General features: G+C 46.1%; 2 protein-coding genes across 16 annotated transcripts in view; one reads left to right on the top strand and one right to left on the bottom strand.

Annotated features, from left to right (window-relative positions):
• The window catches only part of LOC127395168 (uncharacterized), a 1,033,854-nt gene that overhangs the window by 37,863 nt on the left and 978,653 nt on the right, over nucleotides 1–17,338 (top strand). The window lies entirely within an intron of this gene.
• LOC127395173 (E3 SUMO-protein ligase PIAS2-like) overlaps nucleotides 1–17,338 on the bottom strand; it is a 56,286-nt gene that overhangs the window by 34,720 nt on the left and 4,228 nt on the right. For all 8 annotated transcript variants that reach the window (XM_051641701.1, XM_051641708.1, XM_051641706.1 and 5 more), the window contains exon 2: nucleotides 5,967–6,441. In XM_051641701.1, coding sequence (XP_051497661.1) covers nucleotides 5,967–6,441 — 475 coding nt within the window. The remainder of the gene's footprint in view (nucleotides 1–5,966; nucleotides 6,442–17,338) is intronic.

Below are 17,338 nucleotides of genomic sequence, written 5' to 3'. Positions count from 1 at the left end.
GAAACTGAGGGACTTAATTGGGCTCTGTTAGAAATTAAATGTAGTGTTGTTTTTGCATTCTAGTGTTAGAAACATAGTGTTGGGTTTGGTTTTTTTATATATATATACTAGTGTTAGGAATATAATAGTTTGCTTGAGACAAGTGAGATATCTGCACATTCCAAGGACACTGGGAGTGGTTTACAGCCCAAGAAACTGAGGGAGTGAATTGGGCTCCATCTGGGGAAGAAGGATTTATGGCCCAAGATAAGACCGAACAAAGCCATTTCTATCTTGCTCCTCAGGGCAGGATGACACCAGTAGATTTGTTAATTGGGAAGACAGCCAAGGGGGCAAGAAAGGTCAAAATTTTACCTTAAAAGGTAAAAAGTAAACTGCTAGAATGGAATGTGTAAACAGGGGCAGGAAACTTATAGGATAATTAGAAGCATCGGATAGGCTGTAAACCCTGGAGTACCCAGCCAGTGGGGAAACAGGGGAGGGAACTTTGCGTCGGGAATAGGGAATATAAACCGTTATTCACCTTCCTATGGGTGTGCCTACTTGTTTAGGTCACCCATTCTTGCAAGAATGTAAGTAAACTGTGCTTCTCTGAAGGATCCGTGTGGGCCTGTTCATTGGCGCGACAAACGTTTCTCACAGCTCCCATCTGGGGGATCCGAACATGGAGCAGGATTTATGGCCAAAATAAGACCCAACAAAGCCACTTCTATCTTGCTCCTCAGGGCAGGATGACACCAATAGGTATAGATCATTTTGGTAATTGGGAAGAAAGCCAAGGGGGCAAGAAAGGTCAGAATTATACCTTAAAAGGTAAAAAGTAAACTGCTAGAATGGAATATGTAAACAGGGGCGGGAAACTTATAGGATAATTAGAAGCGTCGGATAGGCTGTAAACCCTGGAGTACCCAGCCAGTGGGGAAATAGGGGAGGGAACTTTGCATCGGGAATAGGGAATATAAACCGTTATTCACCTTCCTATGGGTGTGCCTACTTGTTTAGGTCACCCATTCTTGCAAGAGTGTAAATAAACTGTGCTTCGCCGAAGGATCTGTTTGGGCCTGTTCATTGGCGCGACAAACGTTTCTCACAGACAGCATATTATATTTTAAAATAATACTTGAGCACATGTAAAAAAAAGATTATGTAAATATTTTATTGTTGAATTGAGTGTGGGTTAAAACTAAATCCCACACCAACATCTGCTCTTGTGTTCTCATATTAGTGCAAAAGAATACCAAAACACATCCCTTTTAAAGAGTCACGGCAAAGCAGACTATAGTCCTATTGTGTTGGCTTGGTTTGGCATGGTTTTGGTAGCTGAGGAGGGCCCCAGGGGTGGCTCCTGTAAGAAGCTACTAAAAGCTCCCCCGGCTCCAAAACATTCCTGCCACACCTCTTGCGGGGGCTGAGCCCATCAGAGACAATGAATGTGCCTCTGCGATTAACATATTAAAGAACGGAAAACAAACGGATGTAAGAGCTCAGGGCAGAGGAGAGGGGGAGGGGAGGTGAGGGAGGGGGAGGTGAGAGCAATGCGGTAGCAGAGATACCAAGGTCGGTGAGGAAGGAGGAGGAGGAGGTGCCCGAACAGAGGTTACCCTGTAGCCCGTGGTGAGACGGCAGGCTGTCTCCCTGCAACCCATGGAGCAGTCCGTGAAGGATCACGACAGAGCAGATGCAGACCTGCAGCCCGTTAAGGACCACGGCGGAGCAGATGTGGACCTGCAGCCGTGGAGGACCCTGCGCCAGGAGTGTTCCCGAAGCAGCCCGTGACTGTGTGGGAAGCCTGTGCTGGAGCAGTCTGTTCCTGAGAGCCTGCACCTCGTGGGAGGGACTCAAGTCGGAGGAGTTCGTGAAGGCCTCTCTCCCATGGGAGGGACCCCATGGGGAAGCAGGGGAAGACTGTGAGGAATCCTTCTCCCTGAGGAAGAAGGAGCGGCAGAAAACAACATGTGACAAACTGACTTTGAACCCCATTCGCTGTCCCCTGTGCTGCGGGGTGAAGGAGGTAGAGAAGTCGGGAACAAAGTAGTTTGGGCCCGGGAAGAAGGGAGGGGTAGGCTGAGGTATTTAAGCTCTGTTCTTTGTTTTGTCTTTGTCCTGTTTACATCTGATTAGTGATAAATTAAATTGCAAGTTGAGTCTGTTTTGCCCGTGACCATAATTGGTGAGTGAACTCTCCTTGTCCTTGTCTCGACACATGAGCATTTCATCCTCCCCATCCCACAGCGGGGGGAAGGGTGAGTGAGCAGCGGCATGGTTCTTTGTTGTCGCTTAGGCCTAGACCGCGACACTAGTTCTCTGACCTACCTATTTGGTTTCTGAATTCTCAAACACACAAAACTTGTTTGTTCCATGCCCCAATCACCCGTCTACTACCTGGGACTGTAAGCAATTCATATCGAACTAAAAATTTTGCTCATTCATCCACGTTATAGAATCATAGAATCATTAAGGTTGGAAAAGATCTCCAAGATCATTGAGTCCAATCGTAATCCAACTACCACAACCACTAAACTATATCCTGAAGCGCCACATCTAAATGATTCTTGAACACCTCCAGGAATGGCGACTCCACCACCTCCCTGGACAGCCTGTTCCAATGCTTCACCACTCTTTCAGTAAATATTTTTTTTCCTAATATCCAACCATTTGGTCTTGTTAAACCTCATCCCATTGACCTCAGCCCATTGATCTAAACTGTCCAGATCTCTCTGCAGTGCCTTCCTACTCTCAAGCAGATCAACACTCCTGCTCAATTTAGTGTCATCTGCAAACTTGCTGAGGGTGCACTTGATCTCCTCATCCAAATCATTAATAAAAATATTAAATAGAACTGGTCCCAGTACCAAGCCCTAGAGGACACCGCTTGTGACTGGCTGCCAGCTGAATTTAACTCCATTTATCACAACTCTTTGGGCCTGGCCATCCAGCCAGTTTTTAATCCACCAAAGAGTCCACCTGTCTATGCCAAGGGCCGCAAGTTTCTCAAGGAGAATGCTGTGGGAGATGGTGTCAAAAACCTTACTAAAGTACAGGTAGACAATGTCCACAGCCTTTCCCTCATCCACTAGGTGGGTCACCTGGTCATAGAAAGCGATCAAGTTGGTCAAGCAGGACCTGCCTTTCATCAATCCATGCTGGCTGGGCCTGATCTCACCATTATCCTGCACTTGCCATATGAGCACACCCAAGATGAACTGCTCCCTGGTACCGAGGTCAGGCTGACAGGCCTGTAGTTCCCCGGATCCTCCTTTGGCCCTTTTTGTAGATGGGTGTCACGTTGGCAAGACTCCAATTGTCTGGCACCTCCACTGTTAACCAGGACTGTTAAGTTATTTTCACCCAGTGTTCATATCCTTCTAACATCCAAAGGGCCCATTATTTGCACATCATGCCATTCCTCACATCTCATTTCCCCACTCATATCAGAGTTGTAGCTCTGGCTGCTGTCACCTTTAGGTACTGTGCTCCAGAAAAAGTTTGAAGACAAGCAAGTACTCAGTTAAATTAATCTTGTCCCCCTCACCCATGTCCTAAGAGGACTCAGATATTACAGGACTAGATAAACCTCACTTCTGTGAAACTGGGCAACTTGCAACAAAGAGCCTACAGTCTTGAAAGAAGAATTTAAACACAGCTCTAACTATAATAGTGACACCCCTAAGGAAGCATTCTCCTTTCAGGATAATTTCCAAAGTTGAGGAAAACAGCTGTTTGGAAAATTCCTAGCATATCACCACCACCACCTCTAGATATCATAACCAGAAAAAAAATTAAGTAACTGCATAGCAGAAATATAATGCGGAGCTCATGCTACATTATACGGGGCAGAGTGACTATGTGGCTGGCAACCAGTTGGCTTATAGTTGTCCTATAATACAGAATAATTCAGGAAGCTAGTTAAGATACTCAGCTACTGTGCACAGTGATCATCAGCAGAAGTTAGCCAGGACATCGTGGCACTGACAGGTTGAAAAGGTAATAGCAGCGTGAGCCATAGAGCTGTCCAACACCACAGCAGCTATCTTAACAATGGAGAGGTTTGATATTAAGTTCTTCTCTAACAGGGAGTCATGAAACACAAACAGAAGTGACAAAAGGCATTGTAAGTAATACTTGTTAGCAGCAATGTTTCCTCCTTTAGGTACCAGATAATGACCAACGATCAGTACATGCCTCACTGGGATACAAGTCATCATGGGGGACTTCAATCAACCCAATATCTTTTGGAGGGACAACACAGCAGAGCATAAGCAATCCAGGAGGTTCCTGGAATGCGATGATTATAACCTCCTCCAAGTGACAGAGGAGCCAATGAGGAGAGGTGCTATAATGGATCTTGTTCTCACCAACAAAGAGGGGCTGGTGGAGAACTTGAAGCTCAAGGGCAGCCTTGGCTACAGTGACCATAAAATGGTGGAATTCAGGATCCTAAGGGCAACAAGGAGGGTCCGCAGCAAACTCACTACCCTGAACTTCAGAAAGGCAGAATTTGGCCTCTTCAGAGATATGCTTGGTAGGGTACCACAGGATAAAGCCCTGGAAGGAAGAGGAGCCGAAGAAAGCTGGTTAATATTCAGGGATCACCTCATTCAAGGTCAGCAGCAATGCATCCCAACAAACAGGAAGGCAGGCAAAAATGCCAGGAGACCTGCATAGATGAACAAAGAGCTCCTAGACACACTTAGATGTAAAAAGAAAGTCTACAGAGGGTGGAAGCAAGGACAGGTAGCCTGGGAGAAGTACAAAGAAGTTGTCCAAGCAGCCAGGTTAGGAAAGCTAAAGCCCAGATAGAATTAAATATGGCCAGGGATATCAAGGGTAACAAGAAAAGGTTGCTGATGACACCAAGCTGTATGGTGTGGTTGACCATGCTGGAGGGAAGAGATGCCATTCCAAGGGACTTTGACAGGCAGTCCAATGCTAACCTCATGAAGTTCAACAAGCTCTGTACCTGGGTTGGGGCAATCTGTCACAGTTTGACTCAGGACCGACAACAGTGCTCTCCATCCCCTCCCCCTCCCACCCAGGTAGGGAAGGAGAGGGAGAATGAGAGACTTTTCTGGATTGAAAAAGGAAAAAAAAACAGTAAAAGGGAAATTGGCTTCATCTTGGCTCAAACCAGGACACAATCTCAAGCACAAACACAGGCTGGGTATAGGATTGATTGAGTACAGACCTGAGGAGAAGGACTTGGAGGTGTTGGTTGATGAGAACTCAACATGAGACAGCAATGTGTGCTTGCAGCCCAGAAAGCCAACTGCATCCTGGGCTGCATCAAAAGAAGCGTGGCCAGCAGGTCAAGGGAGGTGATTCTCCACTCTACTCTGTTCTTGTGAGACCCCACCTAGAGTACTGTGTTCAGCTCTGGAGCCCCCAACACAGGAAGGATGTGGGGCTGTTGGAGTGAGTCCAGAGGAGGGCCACAAAGATGATCAGAGGGCTGGAGCACCTCTCTTATGAAAACAGGCTGAGAGAGTTGGAGATGTTCAGCCTGGAGAAGAGAAGGCTCCAGGGAGACCTCATAGTGACCTTCAGAAAAGCTGGGGAGGGACTGTTTACAAAGGCAGGTAGTGATAGGATGATGGGCAATAGTTTTAAACTAAAAGGAGGTAGATTCAGACTAGAGGTGAGGAAGAAATTTTGTTACAATGAAGGTGGTGAGACATTAAAAGGTTTCTCAGAGAGGTGGTAGATGCCTCATCCCTGGAAGCATTCAAGGCCAGGTTGGACAGGGCTCTGAGCAACCTGATCTAGTTGAAAAAGTCACTGCTCACTGCTGGGAGGGTTGGACTAGATGACATGTAAAGGTCTCTTCCAATCCAAACCGTTCTGTTTTTATGGTAAGCAGGGAAGGGACTTTCCATTTTTCCCCAGCTGCAAAAAGCAGTTTAAGTCTGCACTCAGTAATGTCATAAGCAACATGAATTAAGCAACCTGCAGATTTATTAAAGACTTACCTAGACTTGTAGGTTTTATGAGCACATCAAGCACATCATAAAAAGGTAGGCTTTTCAGCCGAACATCGGGATGAACAGGTGGAATCGGAGGGGATGGCTGCTGCATCTCAAAGTGGGGTTTAGTGTCTTGGAGGAACACAGAACTGACAGGTGAGGAAGGAGACCGAGCTGTGACAGAAGTAGAAGGGAGTGGATGAATGCCAGCAACAGCCAGGTCAGGCTGAATAGGAGAGGAACTACTGTCCAAATTGAAAACTGCAGGTTTTATAGCCGGTAAGTCTGAAAGTCCTTCAATCGTCCTTGGATACCGACGCCTATAGAGTTCTCGGATTTTTATCTGAACTGCTGGGCTGCAGCCGCTCTTCAGTATGTGTAGTGCCCTCATCAGAAGGTCATGTTTCCGCCCGCTTTTATTACGTCCAGCAAACCCCAACAACACTTGCAGTTCAGAAACACGAAAACTTGATACCATATTCTAGAAAAAAAAAGCACAGGTAAATCAACAGTACCCCGACTAGGCCTTTCTGAGGAGCATGGTGAAGCATCATTCTAGTTTCATACCTGTCATCTTAAATACAACTCATACCCTTAATCAAGACAAGTACAACTAAAAAGAAGAAATAAAGTGTCCAGGATGCATTTGGTTGTCTTCTTAATTTCAAGTGTTTTCACACTCAAACAACAGTAACAACAATAAAACCTTAACACAGCCCATGCAGTGCTATCTTAAATTCACAGACAGAAGCATAAGCTGTAACACAAAATATTTCTTGCTTCAGGAAACAACAAAAAAAATCAGTTTAATCAGTATTACCATCTGTCTTCCAACAAATTTTAAACACTTGCTTATTGTATTATTTAAGTTCTGCATAGTTTATTCTGAAATGTCTTTTATTGTGGGCAGCATGTTAAATGCATGGACACATCACATTTCACTCTTGAAAGGATCACACAGCAAGGTGGACACCTTTTTAAAAGCGACATTATTTCATATTAACAAACTGTTTATTCAACATAATTGATTATTCCAGAACATGACATGAACTTCCTGTCCTATCCATATCACATTTTGGTATCATGGGACATTGAAAGATGTCTTCAAAGAAATAACAGAATCATAGGGGTTGGAAGTGACCTCTGAAGATCGAGTCCAACTCCCCTGCTGCAGCAGGAACACCTAGGAAAGATCACACAGGAATGCGTCCAGATGGGTCTTGAAAGTCTCCAGAGCAGAGGACTCCACAACCTCTCTGGGCAGCCTGTTCCAGTGCTCTGTCACCCTCACAGTAAAGTTTTTCCTCATGTTGAGGTGGAACTTCCTGTGTTGTAGCTTGGTGCTGTTTCCCCTTGTCCTATCACAGGGCACCGCTGAAAAGAGACTGGCCCATTCTTGATATCCACCCTTCAGATTTTGTAGATATTAATAAGGTCCCCTGTCAGTCTTCTCTTCTCCAGAATAAACAGCCCCAGGTCTCTTAGCCTTTCCTCATATGACAAATGTTCCAGTCCCTTAATCATCCTCGTAGCGCTCCGTTGGACTCTTTCCACTATATCCATATCCCTCCTGAACTGGGAGCCAAGAACTGGACACAATACTCCAGATGTGGTCTTAATAATACTATTTACTTGATTATCAGAGTTCGTTTTGGAAGAATTAGGATTGAACTGCGATTCTTATTTTAAAAATAAATAAAAGCACACTATGCAAGAGGAAGCAATTGATAGTTGTAGAACACTCTGTCCTGGTTTAAATATTAAAGGTGAATTTGCTGTATGAGGTTAGCTGAATGGATTACTTTTTAAACAATGTGCTTTGTGAAACTGTGTCCTGGTTTGAGCCAGGATGAAGCAAATTTTCCTTTTACTGATTTTTTTTTTCCTTCAGTAAGCTTTCTTTTAACTAACACCAGAGCATTCCAACTAAGACTGATAAGAGTGGAATGTTTTTGTAACTGCTGGGTCTTCAAGGTCGCACCTTTACTCTGCCTGCTCAGACACTACAGGGAGATCTATGACCCCCCCATAGGAGGCTGAATTAGACAGTCAGCAACATTGACCAGAGATATTCCATTCCATATATCTACGTAAGCTCAGAGGAAGGTCAGAGATCACAGAAGACAACTTCCTTCCTGCTGCTTCTTCCCTTCTCTTCTGTCCATGGCCGGTGTCTGGGGAGGAATCCATCCATCACCATTGACCCCTAGGCTTGAGCTTTCCTGACCCTCATAGCTCTGTGCTCTCTCCGGCAGCAGTAATGGGACTTTTTGGGACTGTTCACAGCTAAGGAGAGTGCCGTGGGAGTTGCTAGGGGTGGGGGGAGGTGATAGGGGTTTTACACATTCCTGAATACATTTGTATATAATTGTATGTATTTTCTTTTATCATTAGTGTTTAATTAAAGCTCTCTGGTTTGATTTTCAATCCAGAGTGTCTCTTTCCTCATTCTCTCTCTCCTTCCCTACCTGGGTGGGAGGGGGAGAGGATTGAGAGCACTGTTGTCAATCCTGAGTCACACGGTCACAGTAATGAAAGTACATTTTTAGTGAGTGCGCTCGCCTTCCCCCCGACAGTCAATCATGGAGCCACCACCAGAATTGTAAAACTTTTTTTTCCAACACTAATCCTGATGATTGCCTCTTTCAAATGCAGAAACCCAGTTCAGGTGCCATTTGTGGTGGTTAAGACAGGGACTCCATGGTGAGAAGCAATGGAATTGTTGATTATGAGAAAATGCTCCCTTATATACTTCTACAGTGGGAAGTGAGAATAAGCAACCGGGGTACAGAGAGTGTAAACAGCACTCACACCTGCTCCCTGGCACATACACAGACCTTGGGCTCTGTCGTGGTTTGGGGCCAACACGACAACAAAGAACTGGCCACATGGCCACTCAGTCAGCTCCCCCCCCCCCCCCCCGCACACACACACTGTGATGAGGAGGATAAAGCTCCTGGGTTGAGACAAAGGACAAGGAGCATTCTTCACCGATTAAGGTCCAGGGCAAAACAGACTCAACTTGGGGAAAAAATAATAATTTAATTTCACTAATCAAAAACACACAGGACACAGACAACACAAAAAGCAGTGCTTCCATGTGTTACCCCACCCCTCCCTTCTTCCTGGACCCAAATTACTTTGTTCCCGTTTTCTCTCCCTCCTTCTCCCCAGCAGCACAGGGGGACAGGGTTTAGAGTCAGTTCACAGGCTGGTGGTTCTTGCCGCGTCATCCTCCTCAGGAAGAAGGATTCCTTACAGTCCTCCCCTGCTTTCCCATGGCATCCCTCCCATGGGAGAGAGTCCTCCATGAACCTCTCCTTCACGAGTCCTTCCCATGAGGTCTGGAGCAAGCTGCTCCAGTGTGTGCTTCCCACAGCTGTGTAGTTTAGTTTTCAGTCCAGCCAAGTCTCTCTTTTACTCTCTCGTCTTCCCTATCTGGGTGGGAGGGGGAGGGGATCGAGAGCATTGTTGTCAGACCTGAGTCAAATGGTGACACAGGCATACTGGATTTCCAGTGAAACTGAGACAATCTGTGATGGCAAAGATATCATCCATGGGAACTATACCAGTAACCTTAATCAAACCATAAGAATTTTCAGCATAGGATGCTATTGACTAGGATGTCACACACAAAATCAGTACTAGATGGATCTATCTGTATCATAAAATGGGAACCTGTTTGGCCTTCCCCACAAAGACCTTCCTTTCTCTCTCTTTAGTAGATATAATGAAGTGCACCATCAAGAACATTGTGGGAAGAAATGATACATCTAACCATTCCACAAATAGCTTAATCGAAGCAGTCCTCATCCTCGATGCTGCACTTTGCCTACTCCTTCTCTCCCTCGTTGCACTGGTTGGCTGGGGTATTTATCAGTGGTAATGTCAATAATGGTGACATGCCCCTTTCCCACTTCCTTTTTTCCTGCTTATTGGAATAAGTATATTCACAATAGCCCAAGTACAAGATCCTTGGGACCATGCGCTACTTATGATACACTGGAGCCGCTGGAACATTACGAAGCAAGGCAAACCTAAATCTTTCTACCGTATTTTTGCATGGGAACAAAGTATACACAAAAGATTAATTGGGTTGGGATAACTCTCATCAGATGGCTCAACTCCAAGCCATACCAGAAGAAGAAATACAAATTAGGTGCTAGGTAACAGATGGATCCACCTATTGTAGGCCAACCAAAATCAAAATATTCGGAGATATCTGGAAAACAACAATAACGATTGCTATAAAATAACAGAACGAAATTTGGATTGTTGGTATAATTTCACCTTTACTAAGCCTGTAATTGCATTTTGTATTGGGGGCTACAAAACCACTAAATTGCTTCTATATTCCCACTGAAATTCATACTCGAAGGTCATAAGAAATTTCACAGGATTTTAAAATTTCTTATTGTTAAACTATAACAATCATGATTCATAAGCAGAAATATTGTTCTAAAGCATTAAGCTGTAGGTGTATCTGGAATGGCATTCATTTCACAGGGAAGATGATGTTAAGGAGTCCAGGAAATGCTGACACACTGCTGAAAAAAGTAAGGGATCAAACATATCTCTCAAACAAGAGGTATGTGATTATCCACACTCCCCCTGCCAAAGCTATCTTCAATTTTAACAGTCATTGTACTTACATATATGAATAAAAGGTAACCAAGAGTACCTGTTAAGTTCTTGACATATGTCTACAATAAGCACCAACAACTGTAGCTTCTAGGGCAACACAACTGCTCAAGTAGTGAACCCTACAATCAAACATGCAGAAGCAATCCAAGTCCACTCAAAACTTCTGGTCAGTCTCCACCTAAGAGTTCTGCTTCAGCCCCACTTGCTTCCAGAGATCTTCTGAAGTGTCTGAAAGCTATATATAGAGAAGGGACGGACCAAGGACCAACCCCACAAATCCTCACTCCTGACTTTAAGCCCTTTTCTGGACACTCATAGCAGAGAAGTACATTTGTGGCATGTTATGCAATAAATTTGCATACATGTTGATTTACAGCAGACTAGAAATACATAATAGAAGTAATAAAGAGCAAGTCATGTCTTGTGATGAAAACCTCTATGCTGACTCTAAATAAAAATAATGTACTCTGGAAACTGATTTAACTAGACCATAGAATGGTTTGGGTTGGAAGGGACCTTAAAGATCATCTAGTTCCAACCCCTCTGCATGGGCAGGGACACCTTCCAATAGACCAGGTGGTTCAAAGCCCCATCTAACCTGCCCTTGAACACTTCCAGGGATGAGGCATGCACAATCTTTCTGGGCAACCTGTTCCAGTGTCTCACCACCCTCACACTAAAGAATTTATACCTAATGTCTAACTTAAATCTCTGTCTTCCATTTTGGATCTGTTAACCCTTGTCCTATCGCTACCTGCCCTTGTAAAAAGTTCCTCCCCAGCTTTCTTGTAGGCCCCCTTCAGTTACTGGAAGGCCACTAAAGGTCTCTCAGCCTGTATTCAAAGAAGAGGTGCTCCATCCCTCCTTTGGACTCACTCCAACATGTCCATGTCCTTCTTATATTGGAGGCCCCAGAACTGGACAAAATACTCCAGGTGGGGTCTCAAAGAATGAAGATGTCACTAGTTAAATCTGTATTGGTACAGCACAGTAAGAGCAGCTCTGAAGAACACAATAGTTGATACAAACAGCATAACCATCAGGTCCTCATTGTGGTCAAGGGCTGTGCTGCCATCCAGCGTGACCTGGACAGGCTGGAGAACTAGGCAGAGGAACCTAATGAAGTTCAACAAGGGAAAGTGTAGGGTCCTGCACCTGGGGAGGAAGAACCCCATGCACCAATATAGGTTAGGGGTGGACCTGCTGGAAAGCAGTTCTGAGGAGAAGGATATGGGAGTTCTGGTAGATAGTAAATTATCCATGAGCCAGCAATGTGCCCTTGTCACCAAGAAGGCCAATGGAATCCGGGGGTGCATAAGGAAGAGTGTGGCCAGTAGGTTGAGAGAGGTCATTCTCCCCCTCTACTCTGCCCTGGTGAGGCCACATCTGGAATATTGCATCCAGTTCTGGGCTCCCCAGTTCAAGAGAGACAGGGAACTGCTAGAGTCCAGCGGAACGCGACAAAGATGATTGGGGGATTGGAGCATCTCCCTTATGAGGAAAAGCTGAGAGAGGTGGGACTCTTCAGCCTGGAGAAGAGAAGGCTGATGGAAGACCTTATTAATGCCTACAAGTAGCTAAAGGGTGGGTGCAAGGAGGACTGAGCCAGACTCTTTTCAGTAGTTCCCAGTAACAGGATGAAGGGCAACGGGCACAAGCTAGAACATAGGAAGTTACATTTAAAAATGAGCAAAAACTTCTTTACAGTGAGGGTGACAGAGCACTGGAACAGGCTGCAGTGGAGAACCGGCCTCCACAAAAGATATGTCTCTCAAACAAATTGACTGTGATAGAGAGACTTAATGGCACCGTTTGACTCGGGTCCGACAACAATGCTCTCGATCCGCTCCCCCTCCCTCCCAGGTAGGGAAGGAGAGAGAGAAAAAGAGAGAGACTTGGCTGGATTGAAAACTAAACTACACAGCTTTAATTAAACACTAATGATATAAGAAAATATATACAATTATAGACAGAAATGTTCAGGTATGGGCAAGAGCCTCTCGCCTCCCCCCACCCCCAGCAACTCCCACTCTCACTGAAGAAAAAAATATCAGTAAAGAGGAAAACTGGTTTCATCCTGGCTCAAACCAGGACATTCCACCATTCCATACCATATATTACATATAGGCTCTATACTTTACCAGCTGTCAAATTAAGGATTCGCCCCCAGAGAGAAGTTACCTTGAGGCACATATTGTACTTGACCATCCTCCATCATCACACACCAGGTATGTCCAGGTCCCTGAGCAAAAGCAATACCCCGGACAGGTTTACCTTTGCCTGAAGCAGGATAGACCCAGACACTTTTACCCAGCAGGTTCCTTTCACATACTACAGGAACTTTATCCCCATCTGCAGTGTGTAAACAGTCTGACTGAGCAGGACCAGCCTGACTGATGGATCCCCTGGTATTAACTAACCAGGTGGCCTTTGCCAAATTTTTGTCCCAATTCTTGAAAGTTCCACCACCCATTGCCTTTAGGGTAGCCTTCAACAGACCATTGTACCTTTCAACTTTCCCTGAGGCTTGTGCATCGTATGGGATATGGGAGATCCATTCAATACCATGCTCTTTAGCCCAGTCAGTGACAAGACTGTTTTTTAAATGACTCCCATTGTCTAACTCAATTCTCTCTGGAGTACCATGTCTCCACAAGATTTGCTTCTCAAGGCCCAGGACAGTATTCCTGGCTGTGGCATGAGGCACAGGATATGTCTCCAACCATCCTGTACTTGTTTCCACCATTGTAAGCACATAGCGCTTACCTTGGCGGCTCTGAGGCAGTGTGATGTAGTCAATTTGCCAGGCCTCACCAAACCTGTACTTGGACCACCTCCCCTCATACCACAAAGGTTTCAACCGTTTTGCCTGCTTAATTGCAGCACATGTCTCACAGTCATGGATCACCTGTGCAATAGTGTCCATGGTTAAGTCCACCCCTCGGTCACAAGCCCATTTGTATGTTGCATCTCTGCCCTGATGACCTGAAGCATCATGGGCCCACCGAGCCAGAAAAAGCTCACCCTTGTGTTCCCAGTCTAAGTCCACTTGGAACACTTGAGCAGCCTCATCTCCTCATTGGTTGTGTTGATGTTCCTCAGTGGCTCGACTCAGGGGCACGTGTGCATCTACATGATGCACTTTTACCTCCAGTTTCTCTATCTGAGCTGCAATGTCCTTCCACAGGTCAGCAACCCAAACAGGTTTACCCTTTCGCTGCCAGTTGTTCTGCTGCCACTGCTTTAGCCAACCCCACAAGGCATTTGCTGCCATCCACGAGTCAGTGTAGAGGTAGAGTCTTGGCCACCCTTCTCACTCAGCAATGTCCAAAGCCAGCTGGATGGCTTTGACCTCTGCAAACTGACTTGATTCACCTTCTCCTTCAGCTACTTGTGCAACCAGTCGTGTAGGACTCCACACGGCAGCTTTCCACTTCCGGTGGTTCCCTACAAGACGACAGCAGCCATCGGTGAAAAGAGCAAATTGTTTCTCAGTCTCTGGTAGATGATCATATGGTGGAGCTTCTTGAGCCCGCCTCACCACTTCTTGTGGTGGCATTCCAAAGTGGGTGCCTTCTGGCCAGTTTGTAATTCCTTCTACAATACCTGGGCGATTAGGTTTCCCTATTTGAGTTCGCTGGGTAATTAAAGCAGTCCATTTGCTCCAAGTCACATCGGTGGCATGATGGACAGGAGAGAGGTTATTCTCGAACATGAATCTCAGCACTGGTAATCTGGGCACCAGGAGGAGCTGTGCTTCAGTGCCAATCACTTCTGAAGCAGCTCTAACTCCTTCATATGCTGCAAGTATCTCCTTCTCAGATGTTGTGTAGTTGGCCTCGGAACCTCTGTAGCTCCGGCTCCAGAATCCCAACGGTTGACCTCGAGTCTCCCCTGGTGCTTTCTGCCAGAGGCTCCAGTTGGGACCATTGTGTCCGGCTGCAGTATAGAGCACGTTCTTGATGTCTGGCCCTGTTCGAACTGGTCCAAGGGCCATTGCCTGCACAATCTCCTTTTTGATTTGCTCAAAAGCTTTCTGTTGGTCAGGACCCCAATTGAAGTCACTCTTGTTTCGGGTCACCTCATAGAGAGGTTTCACAATTTCACTGTAACATGGAATATGCATTCTCCAGAAACCAACAGTCCCTAAAAAGGTTTGAGTGTCCTTTTTAGTAGATGGTGGGGCCATAGCTGTTACTTTGTTAATCACATCCATTGGGATCTGGCGACGACCATCTTGCCACTTGATTCCCAGGAACTGGATCTCTTGTGAAGGTCCCTTGACCTTGCTTCTTTTTACAGCAAAACCAGCATCCAGAAGAATTTGGATGATCTTTTTACCTTTCTCAAAAACTTCTTCTGGTGTGTCACCCCACACAATGATGTCATTGATGTACTGCAGGTGTTCTGGAGCTCCACCCTTCTCCAGTGCTGCATGGATCAGTCCATGGCAAATGGTTGAGCTGTGCTTCCACCCCTGGGGCAGTCGATTCCAGGTGTACTGGACTCCCCTCCAGGTGAAAGCAAACTGTGGCCTGCACTCTGGTGCTAGAGGAACAGAGAAAAAGGCATGAGCAATGTCAGTAGTGGCACACCACCTGGCTGCTTTCAACTACAGCTCATACTGAAGCTCTAGCATGTCTGGCACAGCAGCACTGAGTGGTGGTGTCACCTCATTAAGGTCACGATAGTCCACTGTCAGCCTCCACTCGCCATCAGGCTTTCACACTGGCCAGATAGGACTGTTGAAGGGCGAGTGAGCCCTGCTGATCACACCTTGGCTCTCCAATTGCCGGATCAGCTTATGAATGGGGATCACAGAGTCTCTGTTGGTGCGATACTGTCGTCTCTGCACTGTTGAAGTGGCAATTGGCACCTTTTGATCTTCAGCCTTCAGCAACCCCACTACAGAAGGGTCATCTGAAAGGCCAGGCAATGTATGCAGCTGTTCAATGTCCTCAGTCTGTACAGCTCCTATACCAAAGGCCCATCGGTACCCTTTCAGGTCACAGAAGTATCCTTTCCTAAGAAAATCTATGCCAAGGATGCACGGAGCACCTGGGCCAGTTACTATAGGGTTCATCTGCCACACCTTACCAGTGAGGCTCACATCGGCCTCCACAACAGTCAGTTGTTGAGAACCTCCTGTCACTCCAGAAATAGTGACGGAGTCTGTCCCTTTACGATTTGATGGCATTAGAGTGCACTGTGCACCAGTGTCCACCAAACCTTTATATCTTTGTGGTTCTGATGTGCCAGGCCACCAAATCCACACAGTCCAGTAAACTCAGTTGTCCCTCTCCTCCACCTGGCCGGAAGCGGGGCACCTCTAAGCTTGAGCATTTGAGCTTGATGAACCATCCTGGTTGTTGACTGGTGCAACCTTCTTCTTGGAAGAACCATCTCCTGGGTTCATTCTGTTTAGTAGCTCTTGCACACGTAACTGGAGAACATCAGTGGGTCTCTTGTCCCAGACTCTCATGTCCTCTTTAAAATAATTTTTCATTAGAGACCACAGGTGGCGTCGCAGTGGGTCCCGTCTCTCTCCCTGTTGTCTCGTAGCAGGACGTCTCTTCTTAATGTCTGCAACACGAGACCAGTTGTCTCTAGGGAGAATCTGGGGTTTACCTCCCCATCTGTTTGGCATCTTATTCTTTCTGTCAGTCATGTTTTCAATGGCTGAGGTGTGGAACTGAAGGGAATCAGAGATGATGTCTCCATACTGTCGTGCTTTGAAAGCCACCTCACGTACAGATGGTCTTGTGTAACCTTCAAAGCATGCCATGAAGGAGAATATATGGCCATGCGGTGCTGGTACAGCCTGTGCAAATCTCCGGAACATCTGTGTGTCACACAGAACTTCATCAGGATTTGTAAGTCCATCTTTATCATAGATCAACTCTCGCACAGCTATTTCTCTCAAGTATGGGATGGCTTTCTCAAGAGTGGGTGTTCTGCTCCGGCGCCATTCGATGTCACCCTTGTGGGGGTATCTCTCTCTCACAGCTGAAAGAAGTTGGTCCCACAGGGTGGTAGTACCCATCTTACTACTAAGTGCTCTGTCAATACCAGCATCTCTGGCCAGGGATCCCAACTGCTTGGCTTCTCTCTCATCCACATTGTAGGTTTCAGCACCACTATCAAAGGATCGGAGCAACCATGGAAGAATTCCCTCACCATCAGTGTGGGTGAAGTGCTTTCTCATGAGGCACTGTTCTTTCATAGAGAAAGGCTGGACAAGGTCATCGTCATCATCTGATTGAAGAGGGCTTGCTCTTCTATCTGCTTGAGAGTGGTCTGATTTGTTATCTGTTTGAGAGGCACCCGCTCCATCAACTGATTTAGAGTCCTCTCCTTCCTCAGTTTCAGCCTCTGTCATTACAAGAAACTCCGGGTGTCTCAGGGAGGAGCGTTCTGCCTTTGCCTTGCTTCTGGTCACAGGATGAAGTAGCCTGATTCAAAATGGAGTGGACTTTATCGTTGTAGAAGCAGTTGTTTTTGTAGCAGCACTTGTAGAAGCAGCTGTTTTTGTAGCAGTAGGAGTGGTGGTATCAGGAGCAGTGGAGTTGGCAGCAGCAGTGGCAGCAGCATTGCCTGTGGGGGAGTGGCAGTGAGTAGAACAGCATCTTGCCCTACGCATCCACAAAACATTGTAAACATTCAGCAAAAGCATCCCCACTGCAACAATGCTATTCACATCAAGAGCTGGGAGATCCATTCACTTTAGGAGCTGT

Source organism: Apus apus, chromosome W (genome assembly GCF_020740795.1).
Source record: "Apus apus isolate bApuApu2 chromosome W, bApuApu2.pri.cur, whole genome shotgun sequence".
NCBI lineage: Eukaryota > Metazoa > Chordata > Aves > Apodiformes > Apodidae > Apus > Apus apus.
The sequence above is the reverse complement of the archived record's forward strand: the minus strand, read 5'-3'. Positions and strand labels throughout refer to the sequence as shown.